This window comes from Myzus persicae, unplaced genomic scaffold (genome assembly GCF_001856785.1).
Source record: "Myzus persicae strain clone G006 unplaced genomic scaffold, MPER_G0061.0, whole genome shotgun sequence".
Classification (NCBI taxonomy): Eukaryota; Metazoa; Arthropoda; class Insecta; order Hemiptera; family Aphididae; genus Myzus; species Myzus persicae.
Window position 1 is genome coordinate 240377 of NW_019101180.1, and position 17753 is coordinate 258129.

General features: G+C 29.8%; 1 protein-coding gene across 3 annotated transcripts; it reads right to left on the reverse strand.

The window, feature by feature from the left end:
* Positions 1-4704: 4704 nt before the first annotated feature.
* LOC111028102 (cytosolic carboxypeptidase Nna1-like) lies at positions 4705-15829 on the reverse strand. 3 transcript variants are annotated; one of them, XR_002603879.1, is made up of 14 exons: positions 15751-15829; positions 13969-14144; positions 13334-13495; positions 13023-13249; positions 10898-11044; positions 10676-10814; positions 10472-10585; positions 10293-10403; positions 8357-8526; positions 7346-7505; positions 7040-7267; positions 6828-6919; positions 5729-5979; positions 4705-4987 (listed from the first exon to the last, which is right to left on the reverse strand). XR_002603879.1 is itself a non-coding variant. In XM_022306640.1 (13 exons), exons 1-13 carry the CDS (start codon positions 15827-15829, stop codon positions 5796-5798), a joined length of 1989 nt encoding a protein of 662 aa, XP_022162332.1. In that variant the 3' UTR covers positions 5528-5795. The 3 variants fall into 3 exon arrangements, 2 of the variants coding, with proteins under 2 accessions (XP_022162332.1, XP_022162333.1); XM_022306640.1 differs by lacking the exon at positions 4705-4987 and having other exon boundaries at positions 5528-5979; XM_022306641.1 differs by lacking the exons at positions 4705-4987; positions 15751-15829 and adding an exon at positions 15121-15262 and having other exon boundaries at positions 5528-5979.
* Positions 15830-17753: the final 1924 nt, after the last annotated feature.

A 17753-nucleotide genomic window follows, 5' to 3' on the forward strand; every position in this document is an offset into this window, starting at 1 on the left:
ATAAGGAGATACATTATCTTGACCCAAAGCCGAAAACAATGAAAAAGTGGTAGAAAAACTCAAGTAAATTTCAAATCTACATTTTTCACGGGGATGTAGAGAACAGTACATAAGCTGAATGATAGAAAAACTTGCAAAATAAATAAGAATGGAAAATCATCAACTATTGACCCATTTAGAGAAGAAACCATAATGCTAGTAGAAACCTTTATTAATCACCTATGTAAAGATAGAAACAACAGGTTGCATGAACTCATTAAGATAGAAATAACTAAAAACCGGAAAAAACATGGCGACTTATCAAGAGGCTAACGCTGTGTCAAACGTGACGCGGGGGACGCGGTGAAAAACAAAACAGCTTGTATTTCGTCGACGAACAGCATGGTCTGAATAGAATTCACTCGCGTTCACCGTGAGCATGTAGGACATAGGCTAAATGGGAACCTGGTTACGCACACCAACAATTTAAACGTTACGGATAATCAATGAGCTACTCTTAAACTGTATATCAGGGGCAAAAATCAAAAGAGGAAAACTCATTGGAACCTAAGACAATGAGCAAAATAATTTCCAGCTTGCCTTAACGAAACAAAATATTTATTATGTGCAGATTACTTGGCCTTAGTAGCTCATGCCATAACCTTACAAACAGTCAAATCTACCAGATCACTTCAAGAATTAACAAATTTTTACATAAAAAACAAAATAGACCTACTACAGACAAAACACAAGTATGCAGCTTCCATCTCTAAAAGTACGAGGCAAAAAGAGAACTCAAAGTTGGATGGCTTGGAAAACCATTGACGAATACAGAACACTCAGTGTACCTAGGGGTTACACTGTACAGAACTCTTACGTTCAATGAACAGTGTCAGAAAACTAAAATGAAAGTTGAAGGAAGAAACCACTTAATACGGAAACTAGCAGGTAGCAAGTGGAGTACCACTTCAACCACAATCTGCACTACTAGACTAGCACTTTGCTTCTCCGCTGGTGAGTACTCTAGGAAGTATGGAACCTGTTTAAACATGCAAAACATGAATGCTACCTTCAGCGTGAAATTTAAGCCAATGCCACTTAAAAATATAAATCCATAAGCAGGGTTAGCTCCACCAAGAATACGGAGATATGTGGCCACATGCATAGAGAGAACCAAACAAACAATTTACCAAAGACACCCCATGCATGGTTACTCAGGACCAATGAGACTTAAATCTCAAAAAATTTTGAATGCCAACTCAATCATGGTCCACGATCCAAGATCCACCCAAACACGGATTACAAAAATGGAGAGAAGAGCTGCAATGTGAAGTAACTGCCCCACTTGCTGAGCATTTAGCATGTGGACGAAAACAACTATTGGTTATATGGAAAACATTAAAAACGACAAAACCGGAGTAGCTAAAACAAAAAGAACTAAATATAAACCGTGTATATGTAAAAGATCTATAGGTCACAAATGGTTCGGAACAGCAACAACGATGACTTGACTTTGTCAACAATACACATGAGATTTTAATTATATTCTGGGTTTGAAATTTTTACTTGACGTCCACCTTCATGGACTACTCCATGGACATTCAAAAAAGGCACAAATAGGCCAAATTGGTGGGAGTTATAGTGGCTGACGAAGAATTCAATTGCTTTTGCAGAGTAGCCCTATGTATATTTTGTGTTATTTTAATGGGGACCATATTTGCTAGATCAGCACTCATGTTTCCATTGGTTGGTGATGACACACATCAATGAAACGCAAGCAGTATGCAAGGACAAGCTGCATTTTTCCTAATGTTGTAAAATCCTTTGTGGTTCGTGGCTATTTGTAAGAAATAGCTCGAAATTTGAGTTTTGATCGAATTCTGGAAACGGCTCTACTGAAATTTCTAATGCTATTGAACTGGGCCACTGTGCTTCAGAATGACGTAGAAACTAGAACCCTGTCCAATGTAAATTATACGCTATTAATTCGTGAGAGAGCAGACCCCGATACGCCGGGTGAAGGGTATTTTCGTTCGAACTAACATGATTACACTCACAATGTGGAAGCTCCTTAATCACGGGGCTCGTGACAAAAACTTTAAAATCCTTTGCTTGTAACTTCAGTCAACTTAATAGAAGAAACAAACACACAAATATTTATTAAATTTGACTAAATTTTCAATCTATGCAACAACATGGGAACTAATAAAACATCCACTTGCAATTCCAGCCGTGGTATAGTCAAATAAGTGTCCATCTTCGATAATTTAAGTAGCTCAACTTTTGACTTACACGAAACAAAGTATTTTTGCAGCCTATCAGTTGAATGCTGTAAAGATAGATTAGTTATATAATAACTTCATTCAGTGGAAGTTTGTTTTAGATGGTAAACTTGTAGTGTTGCCTGACTAACCAATAAAGTTTTTGCATTGTTTCTTTAATCAGAATGTTTTGTGACGGACTTGGTGTTTTCTGTTTAGCAAAGAGTTAAGGTGTATTCTAAGATATTTAGCTAAATTTATTGCAGGATTATTGATAGATTTAGTACTATTTGGCTGTTTTTGGTTTTACGTAATGATTAACGTGTACCGATTTACGAAGAGAGACAAATGAACGTAGCCGTTTGGACGTGTGAACAATTTTACGTCAAAAAAAAATATATAAATTAAATAAATAATATCATTATAATAGATCATCATTAAAATATATTTAAAAAAATTGAAAATAAATAGTTCTGGTTTATGCTTATAAATTATAAAACTATTGATATTATATGTTCATAATATAACTTATGGAATCGTATAATATCGAACCTTCTAGAAATTATTATTTAATTTTACCTAGGTATTACCTATAGATTGAATTTTATCGTTTTGGCAATAGGTATTAGGTATTTTTGTTATTATTTTTTTTTGTTCATCGCGCTTCATTGAAACACGGCGATACCCGACAAAACACACTTATCGTGTTAGTCGTGTACAAATTACGTACAAGTGTACATATGCATGTAAAATGTCGATAATTAACTCAAATCGAAATGGTGAAGGTTTTTTGGATGACAGTTTTATGCACTTATTTGACGCTTTTAATTCTGATAGTTTAAAACGGTTTTGGCGATATAGGTATAAAAGAGAATGTAAGGCTCGTGTGCATACTGGTATAACAGACTTAATTATTCTTAAGCTTATAAACAATCATACTCAAGACTCTGACGCTGCTAAAGTTGAAGCAAATATCACAGTGTGTAATATTAAAAAACGCGCTAGAGAAACTATGAATCCAACGTCTACAGTGATAAATTAATGCATTTCTGTATTATCAGAAGCATCTAAGGTACTTATTAGAAACTGTCCTATTTTTTCTTAATTTTAGTTTCCGAGTTTAATTTTTATAACTTTATAGGGAGCCCTTCAGCGTGGTTCAGCATTAAAAAAAACAGTTCGAAGAAAACAAAATGAAATACACGCAGCACCAAATGCAAAAAATGATTTGATGACACTACAGACACCAGATATATACAAAGTTTATTCACCGTCCGAAGGTATATCGGAAGATTATTTAATAGACGACAGCGGACCTAGTGAAAACAGAATTTTAATTTTTGGAAGGCCTAGAAGGTTAGAAATATTACATATTTCAAAAGTTTGGTATTGCGATGGGACATTTAAAGTAGCACCAACACTTTTTTCAAGTTTATCAAAAATATTATAATAAATATAAATAACTTTTTAATTTTATTTACTGATTTAAAATTTGTATTATGTTTTTTGACGTCCAATTGTCCCCACGTCCAAAGGATTGTCCAGAAAAAGATTTTTTCAATTGACTTCTGAGAGCTGACTCTTGTGCATCGACAAAATTCGCTCAACATAGCTAACTTTACGTTGTCATGGTTTTAGGTATCAGCAATAAAGTAGGTACATGATAGGTTCTATAACATTACCTTGCTGTTCTCCAGCTGATGTGTCTTTCCATTCGGTGTATTGTATTCGTGTATATCTCGTAATTAGCGGTCGGCCAAGTATGATTCAAGACGTTTACACTTGGTGTGCAGTTTGGTGAGGAATTCTTTGTGCCAGACATTTTTAAAAGCTTGGAATACCTCAAGGAACTCTTCATAGAAGAAATTTTTGTTTTCAAGAACTTAAGTAATCACATTAGTAACTCGATAAACTTGATCGATTGTCGAATGTTTGTTACGAAATCTAAACTGAGACAATAATGTTTTCTCTATATTCAGTTTTAGGCGTATGAGCAGAAGTTTCTCTAATAGTTTGGGTAAACTTGGAAGGAGTGACATCAGCTGATATGATATGACATCTTCAAGTGGTCTACCTAGTTTGAGCAATTGAGAAATTCATAATCATTTTTCTTTTTATGTCTAAGATTTTAAAATTCATTACAATAAAAATCTTGTAAATCAGCAATCGTGTGTTAAATACCCTATGTGGTAGTTATTATTATAAGTAATAACCAATCGAAAACATGCACTTATATATTTATTCTTGCATAAATTGCAATATAAAGGTGCATTAAAAAAATTTTTTTATAGTTTTCTATATTTTGTTTAATAATCAAACATCAGATAACACACTTTTTATTATACTAATAATAAAGCTATGAACACAACGAATGCATAATGATCTCATAAAATAAAATTATTTTTTTGTTAATTCATTTGTTATTCTCAACAATGATAAAAAACAATTCAATGAAAAATTTAATAAAATAATAAAATAATCAATAGATCTATGATTATCAAGCTACAAATATTATTTATCTAAAATGTAATTTAAAAAAAGTTTTTATACCTAGGCAAATTCATCTTAATTACAACATTCCCATAGTTCGGAGAAAATTTAAAAGAAAAAAATTTAAAAGATTGTTAAAATTAAGTTAAATTATTAGGTACCTCCGTGTCTCTAATTTAAGCACTGGGTACAAGTTCACAGTACTGAGTACATTAATTGTATTATTGGTAGGTACAGTATTGAGCGTTATCTAGAACCTAGATAAATAGAAAGAGGTCACTTGTTATATTATCTTAAATAAATTATTATGTACGTCTTAATTTACAATATATCCCTAATTACATAAAAATCCATAGTTAAATTAACTTAAATAAATAAATAAATGTATGAATATTTTCGTTGTATAAAATTAAATATAAAATTGTATGGCTTTTTTTATTGACATACAGTGCTTTATATATAGAGATTTGAAAAACATAACTTTTCATTGGCAGTAATTGTTTAACAAATGCATTAATGAATTATGTTGTTACTGTTAGCCTTAATTTTTAAATGATTATTTGAATTCGTTTTTTTATGAAATGTTGAAAGATTATTAACTAACATCATATAAGCATTTAAAATTTCTAGGAGTATATGGCAGTGATTAGAAATAATTACATTTGAATGCCACTCCAATTATTGAATTATAAAATCATTTCGTATATTAAATATTTATTTAAATTAAATCATTAATGAATAATTAATAAACATTTTCAGAAAGAATGTAAGTTTTAATATTATGAATAAACGCTCAGAATCAAAAAAAAAAAATGAGAAATTATTTAGAATTAAAAATTTGAAAATTGTATTAATGATTTTTTTTATTACAATTTTTGTTGTTTCTATACTACAACATTAGAAATTGCATGATTATATCAAAGATATAGAATTTTATCCATCTGAAAATATCATAAAATTATTCAACATAACTAAATAATAATTAGAGCATTAAATACCCTGTACATAAATGTTTCTGATTAGAACGTTGTGGGCTTTTCAAGTAATTAGAACAGCCAAACGGCATTACGGCGTTATAATTTTCGTACTACAATCCTTTGACTTTCTTTTTTTTTTTCGTGATTTTCGTTTCGGCACAACTGGTGTACTAGGTGGTACAATAATTGATAGTTGCGTCAGAGTTGTGGCGTCTTCTTCGAAACTCAACTTGTCAACGATTTCTTCGCATACACTCGATGAGCTCTCGTCGCTTAACATGCAAACGTAAACGATATTTAATAAACAACAAGACAAAAAAATAATTAAACAACAATTTAACAAATTATAATAAAAAGTAATTTTGATTTTATATAAGGTATTTATTTAGGTAAATATCAATATGTACTTTAATTCGAATGTACCTACCCATAATCTATACCCTATAAACCGTTTAGAAATAACAAACAATTAATAGGTATAATATGCAACATAAAATAAAATATAAATTTACTTTTTAACATTTATTTAAACACCTATTGAATTTTTGAAAAAGTATCTTGCTATAACTTATATGAGTAATACATTATCTTCACAATTGTTATTCTTATCTGTGGTATTTACATTTCACCAAAATGTCGTAGTAAAACGCCATAATAATGTCAAAATTTTATACTTTGAACATGTGGAATATAAATAAAAAAGTTTTTTGGCGATATACATCACGGTAGTACGGTTGAGAAGTAAGAACCACTGGTTTAATGATATATAGTTATTAGGTACTTATTACTCATTTAGATAGTTCAATTGTTGATTAGATATGTTACTAAATACCTATTATACTAGTTAAGTAAATAAGTAGTTTAATTATATAATCAACCAAATTTAAAATTATAAAGACACTAAATTGTAAATGTTTCACGTGATGATTCACTTAGTTTACAAATAACTTATAAATATAATTTTTTTTATTTGTCCAACATTTATTGTAACTCATAATTGGTATCTAGAAAATGTATACTAAAAATTGATATTTTGGGCATTTCTTTAAATATTTAAACGATAGTACCTTCGTGATAGTATATACATATATTATCTATGTATTATATTCGTAATTTTTACCTCGAGTAATCGGATATGTCTATATTTTTTGGTTGTTCTGCGTTGGAGCCCTGTTCCATTAATCGGCTACATATTTTCAATTTCATTCTTTCCTATAATATAAAAAAATTCAATGGCAATTATTATGGTTGTTATGAAATTAATATTTAATAAATGTAAATTATAATATATTATGTGATATTCATATTTAAAAAAAAAATGTTAGCACAAACATTTCGGGGATCCTCGTTATAGTAGTCCAAAAGGGTTTCACAAAACGTCTGTCCGATATCTTCAAAGTCTTTGATGGCGAGATGAGTGTTGGCTCGAGAACCTAGGGATGAACCACAAAATGACGCTTCCATTGTGTAGCTGTTCTCGACGCCCATCAGCCACACGACTACGCGAGCCGTGTTTTCCTTTGAACGCTGAATGTTGAAATTGCAATCTTCAAATGAAAACTGAACGACGCGAATATAACACGATAAATGACGTTAGCTTAAGTATTCTTTTAGCTAAAATATGCAACTATAATGTACTTTTTCTGGGGCGTTTTTGTGCAGCAAGAGTGGAAATATTTGCTCTTGCAGTTTTCTCCCTTCATGGCCTTTTCCTTCGCATCCATACATGAAAATGTTCGACTTCCTCGAATGTGCATGCAAATCGCAAAACATCACTACTTGACGTTCTTCAATTAATCTTAAAACAAAATATTACATTCACAACACTCATACATATAGGCTAATATGTATCATAATTAATAGAAGTAGATAATGGTTTGATTATTAAATCGTTCAGGAAAAAAACACTAATCATTTAATTCAAATTTTTTTATTCGGTTGTAATAATTATTTCTTCAGTTTTTAAAATTGTTTATATTCTGAGAAAATTATAGTCATATTGTCCAAAATGAATAATCATAAAGATTTAATTATATCCAATAATAATAAACATTATATATTATTGGATATAATTTTAAAAAGTGGGTATCACCCTGCTGTAGGTGCATGTACATTAATTGTTATTAGGGTCACTGTAATCGTAATGGCTAAATTTGAATTTAATGATATTAAATCATTATATACGAAAATTTTGAACAAAGGCGGTGTGTCAGCATATATTACTACCTAAGTATTTATTTCATTATAATAATTTTATTAACTTAATTTATTTTACTTATGGTACGTTAAATTCATTTTTGTTGGAAACGTTTCATTTGACATAGTTTGAAGGTTTCAAGTACCCACGAATATTTTTGAAATGCAAAAATAATAATTAAAATCATTATTCTTTATCTTATTTCGTCCAAATTTTAACTTCAAAAATCTATTTGAAAAAAATGTGTTGATATAATTTTTTGATGTTTTGATTACAGTATAAAATAATAATAGAAACCTTGTTTTAGATTGTCAAACTAGCTCACATAATTTTACAATAAGCTTACAGTTAAGACTTTAAATAATCACTTTATGTATACATAAATATGAATTGTGTACCTATAGGTACATAAAAAGTTATAATTTATTATATTATACATAAACAATAAGTACCTGCGAAGCATAAGTTTTGTATGCCATATAACCGGATGGGCATCTCGAATAACGCTACGATATTGTCGATTTAAGTCCCGTCCATTTAATGAACATCTACTATTACCAACAACCACTCCGTCTGGGTTCAACATTGGTATCAATTTGAAAATAAAACGATTCCGTAATTCCTATAAAATATTGTATTATTTTAGACTTTTAGAGTATTGATCAAAAAGTAAATTGGTTAAGTTGGTAAAGACCCTCATCTTCTTTCAGTGGCGGTTTTTATCATTTTTTTCTGGTGCAGATGCCAAAAATATCATTCACAAAGGGTTTACCCCCTCCCCTCACCATTTTGTGTATTAAAAATGTATAAGTTAGTCACCCACTCTGCCACGACAAACCACACTCTTGATTAAGAAACCTTTATCCATGAAGACGTAAGGACATAATAAGGAGACCAAACTCACACAGCTGCCTACTCGGAAAAAACGCCCCGTCATGAGTCGGCCACAGACTACACTACGGTCGATAAGGTTGTAACTTACTTGTAACTAACTGTGGCAGAGTATAGAGATTATTCGTGTTTTTCGTGTTTTTTTGGAAAGTGTATGCATTATTTTCAACCATGGACCATCATTTAATAGCTCTTAAAATTGCGCATTCATAAATTAGCATAATATCGCATATGTGTATAATATTTACTCATATTTATAGAAACTTCTAATATTTCTAATGTTTGATTATTAAACATATTGATACTTAATATATATTATATTGATATTATAATACTAAATTAAATAATATTTTGACTTAATTAAAGATTATCATACGTTTAACATAGATATTGTGCTAAATATAACATTAGCATTCATTATAAGCCAATAATTGATGCAACTCTTGTCGTTATAATTTATATCATTTAATTAAACCCCCCTTATTTATTTTATTTTATTGTATTATACACTACTCAGTCTAGAAAGTGAGTATTCAGGATCAATTTTGGTCGTACCTGTAGCCTGGGGAAAAATAAAGAGATGTATAAAACAGAAACTTTTAACATATAAGAGTCAAATAAGTGGTTGCGTGGACAGATTTTTTTTAAAAAGTCTCTGCAATAACCAGAAAGATATAATATAAGCACAGTTGCACAAGGATATTCTTATTTTATCGTGATGTTTTCTGGAAACAAGTGTTGAGTTGATCATATACTAAATTGCAATATTTATTAGGTGATCGTTGTACTAATATACTGTTGATGGAATTGGTTGATTATGGTTCGAAAACCGGGACATTAATAACTGGAATTTAACATTTATTTATGTATTTATTTCTTACTTTTTTTCATCGCCCTTCTCTCCCAACTATTTAGGGTGGGCCATCATTGTACTATATTTCCACAGGACTCTGCCCCTATACCTCTCTTTAACTCACACCAGCTATTTTCATGACGTTCTCTATTCTGTCTATCCATCTGTTTTTTGGTTCTTTCTCTACTTCTCTTTTCTTTTAAGTTTATTTAAATAGTCACTGTCGCTGCCTTTGAATCACCGAATCACCTCTCATCACAACGTGACTGAACTATCTCAACCTATTCTCCCTCTTTTGGTCTACAATAATAATACAAAATAATAACTACACTCACAATAATAAAAAACTAATTTATTTTTCTAACATCAAAAATTACACGACCCATCTATCTTAATGTTCTCAACACCGTTACACTTTACACTTACCCTCGATTACATTTTATTTTCGACTGGCTCACATTCCGATCATACAACACAAAAAAATTAAAATAAATTAGAATTAAAATAAAATAAAATCGTAAAACATCACAACAAACCTACAATCTTACCTCAATTTTACAATCAAATATATTTATGTATTATACACATCAATTAATAGTCCATTAACTATTTAAAATAAAAAATTATGTATACACTTCGATTACCTTTGCTTGCAACGAATCGCCGGTTAAGAAATCAATAAATCCTTTCATCATCCAAGACGATGGAGTTTCGGATGGATGGACACGTGCTGTTAAGACAATTACTTTTTTTTGCTGAAGCACATGGAAAAAACAACACTTTTATACAGTTATCATAAAATATATAAATAATTATAATATACTTTTGGATCTTCTTCTTGGCAAGGCTCCGTTACAGTCAAATAATGCACATTATTGCCAGCTAATGTTCGGCACAAGACTCTGAGCTTTGTAAACACCGCTTTAACCGGATCGTCCTAAAAATATCATCCACATGTTTAAGTTTGGTCATCAAAATTTAAATTAAGTTATGGCAGTAAATGCCCTAACAGCTACTACGGCATCACCTTGAGCTTTATTAAATAGTCTTGTAAATTTGTATATGTGTATGGATAGTTGTAGGCCAGGTATACAGTATCCATATCGTGAGGAAACTCTAAGAGAAACGAAAAGATATAACGTGGATTATCCTCGCTATCGCCATTTCTGAAAATGCCAAAAACAATGACGAAATAAGACCAAAATGTACGACGTGCTTTTCAAATAATTAATAAACATTTAATAATTACGGTGCGTCGTTTCTGTAATATGCAATGTTTTCCCCACAACGTCTCCAGCCCACATTATTTTGACTTACATCCTTTGTTGAGTACAACAATGGTTTCATACCAGCAGTGAAAAGACTTTCAGACTTATACATGTTGACAATGGAAAATCTGAAATATATAATAAGCACTCATTTCGAATCAATATATTTATTTTGTTTATATTTAATATTGTGACGTGTAATTAATTCATTGCATATATTATAAAGGTTTATCGGTACCTACATGAGTATTGAGTATTAATGGGTGTACAGCTCAGAATAAACAAGAAAAAATACCCATGATCAAAAATATTCGGGGTAAATAAAGTATATCAAAGATGAAAAAGTTAGTTTAAATGTTCAGTGAAAATTACCTAGTGGAATAAAATATGACAAAAGTACAACGTTTTAGCAAAAATATAAGTTATAAGTTCCATTTTCATTAAAATATGATTTATATTTAAAATTCGATATGATAATTTCAATGTAGAATATATATTAAAATGCATTTATATTTTACTGCACTAATTACCTTGTTGCCATCGATTGGAACAAAAAAGTCTTATATTCAAATTCTTCAACAGAATAGATATTTGACAGAACAATAATAAAAACGTAATTATATAATTACAATTAGTATTAATTACCTATAACTATTTGATTATAATTTATAATTATTGGGGGCGGTACGTTATGTACAATTGGATATTTTGAGATTATTTTTGTATGCGTTGTATACAACACAAATATTACCATAGATTGCAGATATTTGAATGGTTTCCGTTTACAAGATTTACCATTGAAAATAATATTCTTATATCGATCGACTTACATCAAACACATCAGGGAGCTAAAGCAATTTACTTCAAGCTTCATTTAATGTTTAGCCCTATATTAATATAATTGTCAATAAAATATTATGTAATTTATACACATATATTATATAAATAAGCATCGCCTTAAATAATGACCGATATTTTTTCCACTGATAAAATATTTTCCGTTGTTTTTTCCTTTAAGTATATTTTTCCTGTACTTTTTATCTTTCAAATTTATTTTCTCCAGTTAATTCTTCTCAGATGTTTGTTCAATGGAATATGGAATTTCCCCTCCCCTTAATCGTTATTTTGGGGAATACTATATAATTTTGGGATGATAAAATGTGATACATTTAAGCAGTAGTTTTTCGTTAAATATCATTTTTATGATATTCAAAGATTATTTTCAGAGATGTTTTTGGCTTGCCAAGTGAAGTGACGTTAGTGTTGAATTATGCTTTGAACCATGATTGTTCATATTTTATAGATACCTAAATCGGTGCCAATACCTTAGATAGGTTTTTATAACGAACCGTTAAGTGTTTTAAATTTGCGATATTATACTATAATATAGATTGCCGTGTGTTGTGCCCCAAACACGCAAAATACTTAGTTGAGTAAAGTAAAAAGTTTGCTTTGGTGAAAAGGCAATCCGATCGTTATCGCGTAATTTGATAAAAAAAAAAGGAAATCCTATCGGTAGGTTGAATCGCTTAAGGCAAACTTAACTTATAACAGCAACTTACAGTTTTACATATAGACTTACAAAAAAAGGGACCTTGTTTTTTCTAACGAAGGATTCAAAAATAGATTCTAATTTTCTTGAATTTATACTTTTTTTAAATAATAAATAACCTAGAGTCTAAAGAAAAGTCGACTCGACAAAGTTAAGAGAGGAGTTAGACTTACGCCTTTGTCTCAGTAGCATTGAACCTAATATGAATAACTGCTCTGGCCAGGGTATCTCTAACCATCTCACTAATCAAAATTAAATTATTTTTGTCACTTTTTGTAATTTTTAAATAAGCAACATAATCTATTCAAATATATATTAAAAAATTACAACAAAATAATCTCTATAGTAGTTTATTGAGCACATTAAATGAAAATATATGTATCATACAAGTCTAGGTACAACAGAACTGTATAAATCCAGTTTTCAAAAATATATTTATTTATCGTTAAATTCTGTGTATATTGCATAAATGAAAATTTTAAAAATTGGTACTTTAACATAATATATTTAGTATATAGTATGTCTCAAATATTTTAACAAAGTATTGTACTTACCTATATTTAATGTTTTTTTTTGTGTTTTCTATTCTAAAATAAAACCATTGGGTGTGCCGATTGGTATACATATCCGATCTTAGCGATAATTCATAATACGTACTGGTTATTTTGACAACTTTGGCTAGGTTACCGGATTCAAAACGTGATTCAAAAATCAAGTCAGAAGTGTCTTGGCTACTATGTGCTTGAGTACACGCACTACCACCAACGGCTGAACGACAAAACTGCAAATTGCAAGAAGTCAGTCAATGAACTTGTATTGGAAAAAAGACACTACGAGTAACATCGAATACAAATTTTGAACTCACATAGTTCACGCTGCTGATAGGATAATATTTAAAAATTACTTCACCCGAATCTTCGCCTACTTGTTTCGGTTGTATTTCTCTGCCTGTAAACTTGTAAAGAGGCTCTTTTTCTGAATAAGATGCAGACGTCGGGTGAACGTGAATAACGGGTTCGTCTATAACCTAAACAGATGTTATTAAGTTCAGTTTTAAAAATCACTTAAAATAAAAGGAATTTTAATAATAATAATGTACCTACACTAATAATTAAACTTAGATGATGATTCGGCATTAAATCGGGCAGACTTTTTATTAACAATTAAATATATCTAGGTATATCTAAATATGTTAGGTAGGTATACAAGGTATACTATTATAGGTATGCTTATATACTTAGTATAATTTATATCAAAAAGTAAATATTTGTAAAATATTTTTTTTTTAATTTTGTAGCATTAAAATGTATCAATGAAATTAATTTGTTTTGAATAGATTATGTAGCTTTAACATAGGTAAAATGGAAAATGTACCAAAGTATAGCCAGCATAGGTTACTATAGATTAGAATTTACTTATAATCATGCGATAATGGTCATTGAACTTGCAGTGCTTGGTGGGAATTTAATTTATAATATATTCTATAGTTATTGTTCTCACTTGGCACTCCATTGGCCATCTTGCAGCTTGGTAAGGACAATCTACTTCTTTCATCAACGGAAAAACTTCTTTGACGTCTCGTAATTTAGTATCTAACTGCCTTGTGTCGCCGTCTGCGTTTATGTCCACCTGACTGTTTCTTAATGTACGATTCAGTAAATTGTTTAAAAACGACCCTTTAAAATCAAAATCCACGTGTCATAAAAACCGAAATGTCACAATAATATTGTCTGTATTTTTATTTAAATGTTTTATAATCTATTTTGTTTTTGTGATTAAAATAAATAAAATGACCAGCCGTTGAATCGTCACCAGCGGTTGTAAATAATAATTAAAAACTAATTATTTTAATAAAAGTTACTAAAATCTATTTTGTACAATGAATTTAATATTTTTTAATGTAAATATTTGTTTGATCAACTTATATAATACCGGTTGTGCACCTATATCCAGTATGGCAATATTTTCAAGCTTATAATAATATATTGTAGGTTGCGAATAAATCGTATTTAAAATTGTTATAAACTCATATGGAAAACGTATTTTATACACTAACATTAATTTCAAAAGTTTATCAAACGATTAATGCTTCTTCTTATCACTGTATTAATACTGAAAAGTAAATGTTCGACGACATTCGAGACATCGAAATTCGTTTAAAATACGACAGTTATATAGTTGTTATAATATATTATTATGTATTTATTATTATTACTCGACGTGGCATAATACATAAGAAACTCAGACGAATAATATTATATAGATATAGGTTCTTTAAGTATGTATATTAGTTTATTCGTAAATTGATTCCGTTTTAATACTGAAATATGAATATTAAAACAATGGCATTTTGGCATGTAACATGAGCCATTAATCAAAAACATAACATATTGTACACGATGATAGCGTCATACCTATAATATAAATTGATTGAGTTTGAGAAGATACTGCACAACATTTTATCGTATGATGTCACGAACTCAAGAAACAAACATTAAGTAGGTATGTGTACCATTACGGTATAGGTGCATATTATATTATAACGACGTTAGGATCAAATTTTTATTGTACCTACATGTACAATGCGGCGTTTGTTAACGATTTATTAATAGTTTAAATGCAAATTAAGTAGAATGTAAAATATTATATTACCAGCATAATACGTATTGCGATCCTATCACTGAACGAAACGATGAGTATAAATTGTAGTGTAGTCTTTCAGGTAGACTGTATAATTATTATTACCTATCAACATTATATAATAAAAATATATCTATTTTATTACTACTTGCGCGCGTATAGGTAGGTAGTTAATGAATATTTTGTCAATACATTCGAGGCTATATATATATAGATCATTTATTTCATTATTTGTTAAAGTACCTATATATACCTACATAAGTGAAATTCACATAAATACAGTGTAGGCATACAAAGTAGACAGGTACCTACCTACCCAAATGCGTAACGTCCTGCCGAGGATTCTTTTAAATGTTGAATTTTGACGTATAAAAACGAACTTCTAACTTTAATGTTAAAATATGAGATGAGGAGCATTCCTACGATGTAACGAAAATATAACATAATTATATATAAGTAACGCGAATGGTTCAAAAAACGTTTTACGAGAGAGTAATATTATCGTAATACTATATCGTCAGTACTCATCGATTGCACAGACACACGTGCGCTCGGAAACATCATTGTCATTATTATTATTATTATTATTATTATTAACACGAAGCATATTATTATTACTGAAAACAAAAATAATGTTTGTACCTTTCGTACAAATCGGGAATAGCGACGCTTGCAAGTCTCTGACCTGTGACATGTTAACGTCCGCGTTGGCCCCATCCATGGTTTAAACTCGCGACACACCGCGCTTTCACCAACATTCGTCCGGTTACTACGGTGACACCGGTATATATACTGTGTCCAATCGATAATATTATTATTATATATTATACCTCTGCGCTTGCAATTCGGTATAAGCAGTAACAAACTATAATCACAACAGTACAATATTATATTCGTGTTTACTGTGTTTAGTACATAATATTATGTATAGGTATAATCTACGTAATAAATACGTATATGCGTGTATATAAATATAATATAATATACATATATATATCCGTGTTATGATAAATACACGTGCAATGCGTGTATCTTACTATAGTAACTACTAAATTGTACAACCCTTTTTCACAAATTCAGTCTTACGTATAACGCACTCAGACGCTTAATAGATATACCTACATAGGTACCCCTAATCCCCAATACCGTGCTCCAGACCGGCGTCCAAATTATCCACAGAATTGCGTCATAGTTGTAGCCTGTAGGTATTATTTGTTATAAACAAACCTTGAAAAAATAAACAGTAAAAAAAACTATCATCGACCAGCTTTTGGTTTACATAATAAGATTTAACGACCGTATTTACATATACGCAGAAGATATAGACGTCAATGCTGCAGTCATTGTAATTTATACATACCAACTATAATGACTATAATAATAATTAAATTAACAATAATAATAATTATTATTATTATAATGATGTTTTCATTTTATCCTTTTAACATTTGGTCACCAAATATTTGCTCTTAAATAGTTAAATACGACAAAATACAGACACATTTTACTGAAATTCCAAGACTTGAAGGCACAAGACGATGCTACTAAACAGTAAACATCATAATTTATAGTATTAAAATGTTTATGTCAGTGCTGAGTTTTTATGAAGCAACCGTTTACATTAATTTACTGGATAAAATACTTTTAATTATAAATCGTGTCTATGCTCGAGTGTGTCAATAAGTAATAATTATTGGTTATCATTCAACCATCCTTCGTCAATATGCCTACTGTATATTATATTATACTAAACTATACTCTAAACTGCAAAATAGATATATGGTTACATTCAACATTCAAATTACTTTATAACATATAAATATCAATGTAGGTACACATTGTACTTTATAATTCGAGATTTAAATATAAAATGCATTACTTTTTAGGTTTTCTAGGACAATGAATTCCAAATACATAATGTGTTTCACGTAATAGATACTGATAATAAATAACTGTTGGTGCAACTTTAAATTTTCCGCTGTTTTCCATTTTGGATCGTTCTTTACTTTTTTTTGTAATTCTATAAATTTTAAGTGTGTATTACTTTTTGTTGTACTAGCTTTTAGTATCAATTTAAAAAATTCAAACTATTGGGTGTATCAAAAAAATATTATTTTCATAAATACTTAAATAGTTTTTAAGTATTTTTCATCCGTACTAAATGGCAATCGTTCTGTTTATGAATGTCATAAAGTCTTTATCTACAGTGTTTATCGAATATTACGGTGTCTTACTCAAACAAATAACAACTAATAAGTAATTGGTAGGTTGTAGTTATATTAGGATCTTATTGTTTTTTCGAGTACTTGCTGTACTGTTTATTTATTGTGCGTGCCTAAGCCCGAAATGTGTTATTGTATTAACTATATTATTAATTTAGATAAAATAAAGTAGTGTTAAAAATTACAAAAGTTAAGAACTCGTTTTCCTCTCGAACGAGTGCTGATCAACAAAATGTGGGTAATTCTTAAGGGCGGTATTGTGTTGAAAAGGCATTTTTGATTATTTTTGAAGCAATTTTGATAATTTTTAGGACATTTAAATCTACACCATAATTATAATATAGGCGTCAACATACCTACTGTAGTACTCATAGTCGTAACTTTAGTTTTTGACTTGGAGTGGCTTTACATATATTCAACTGA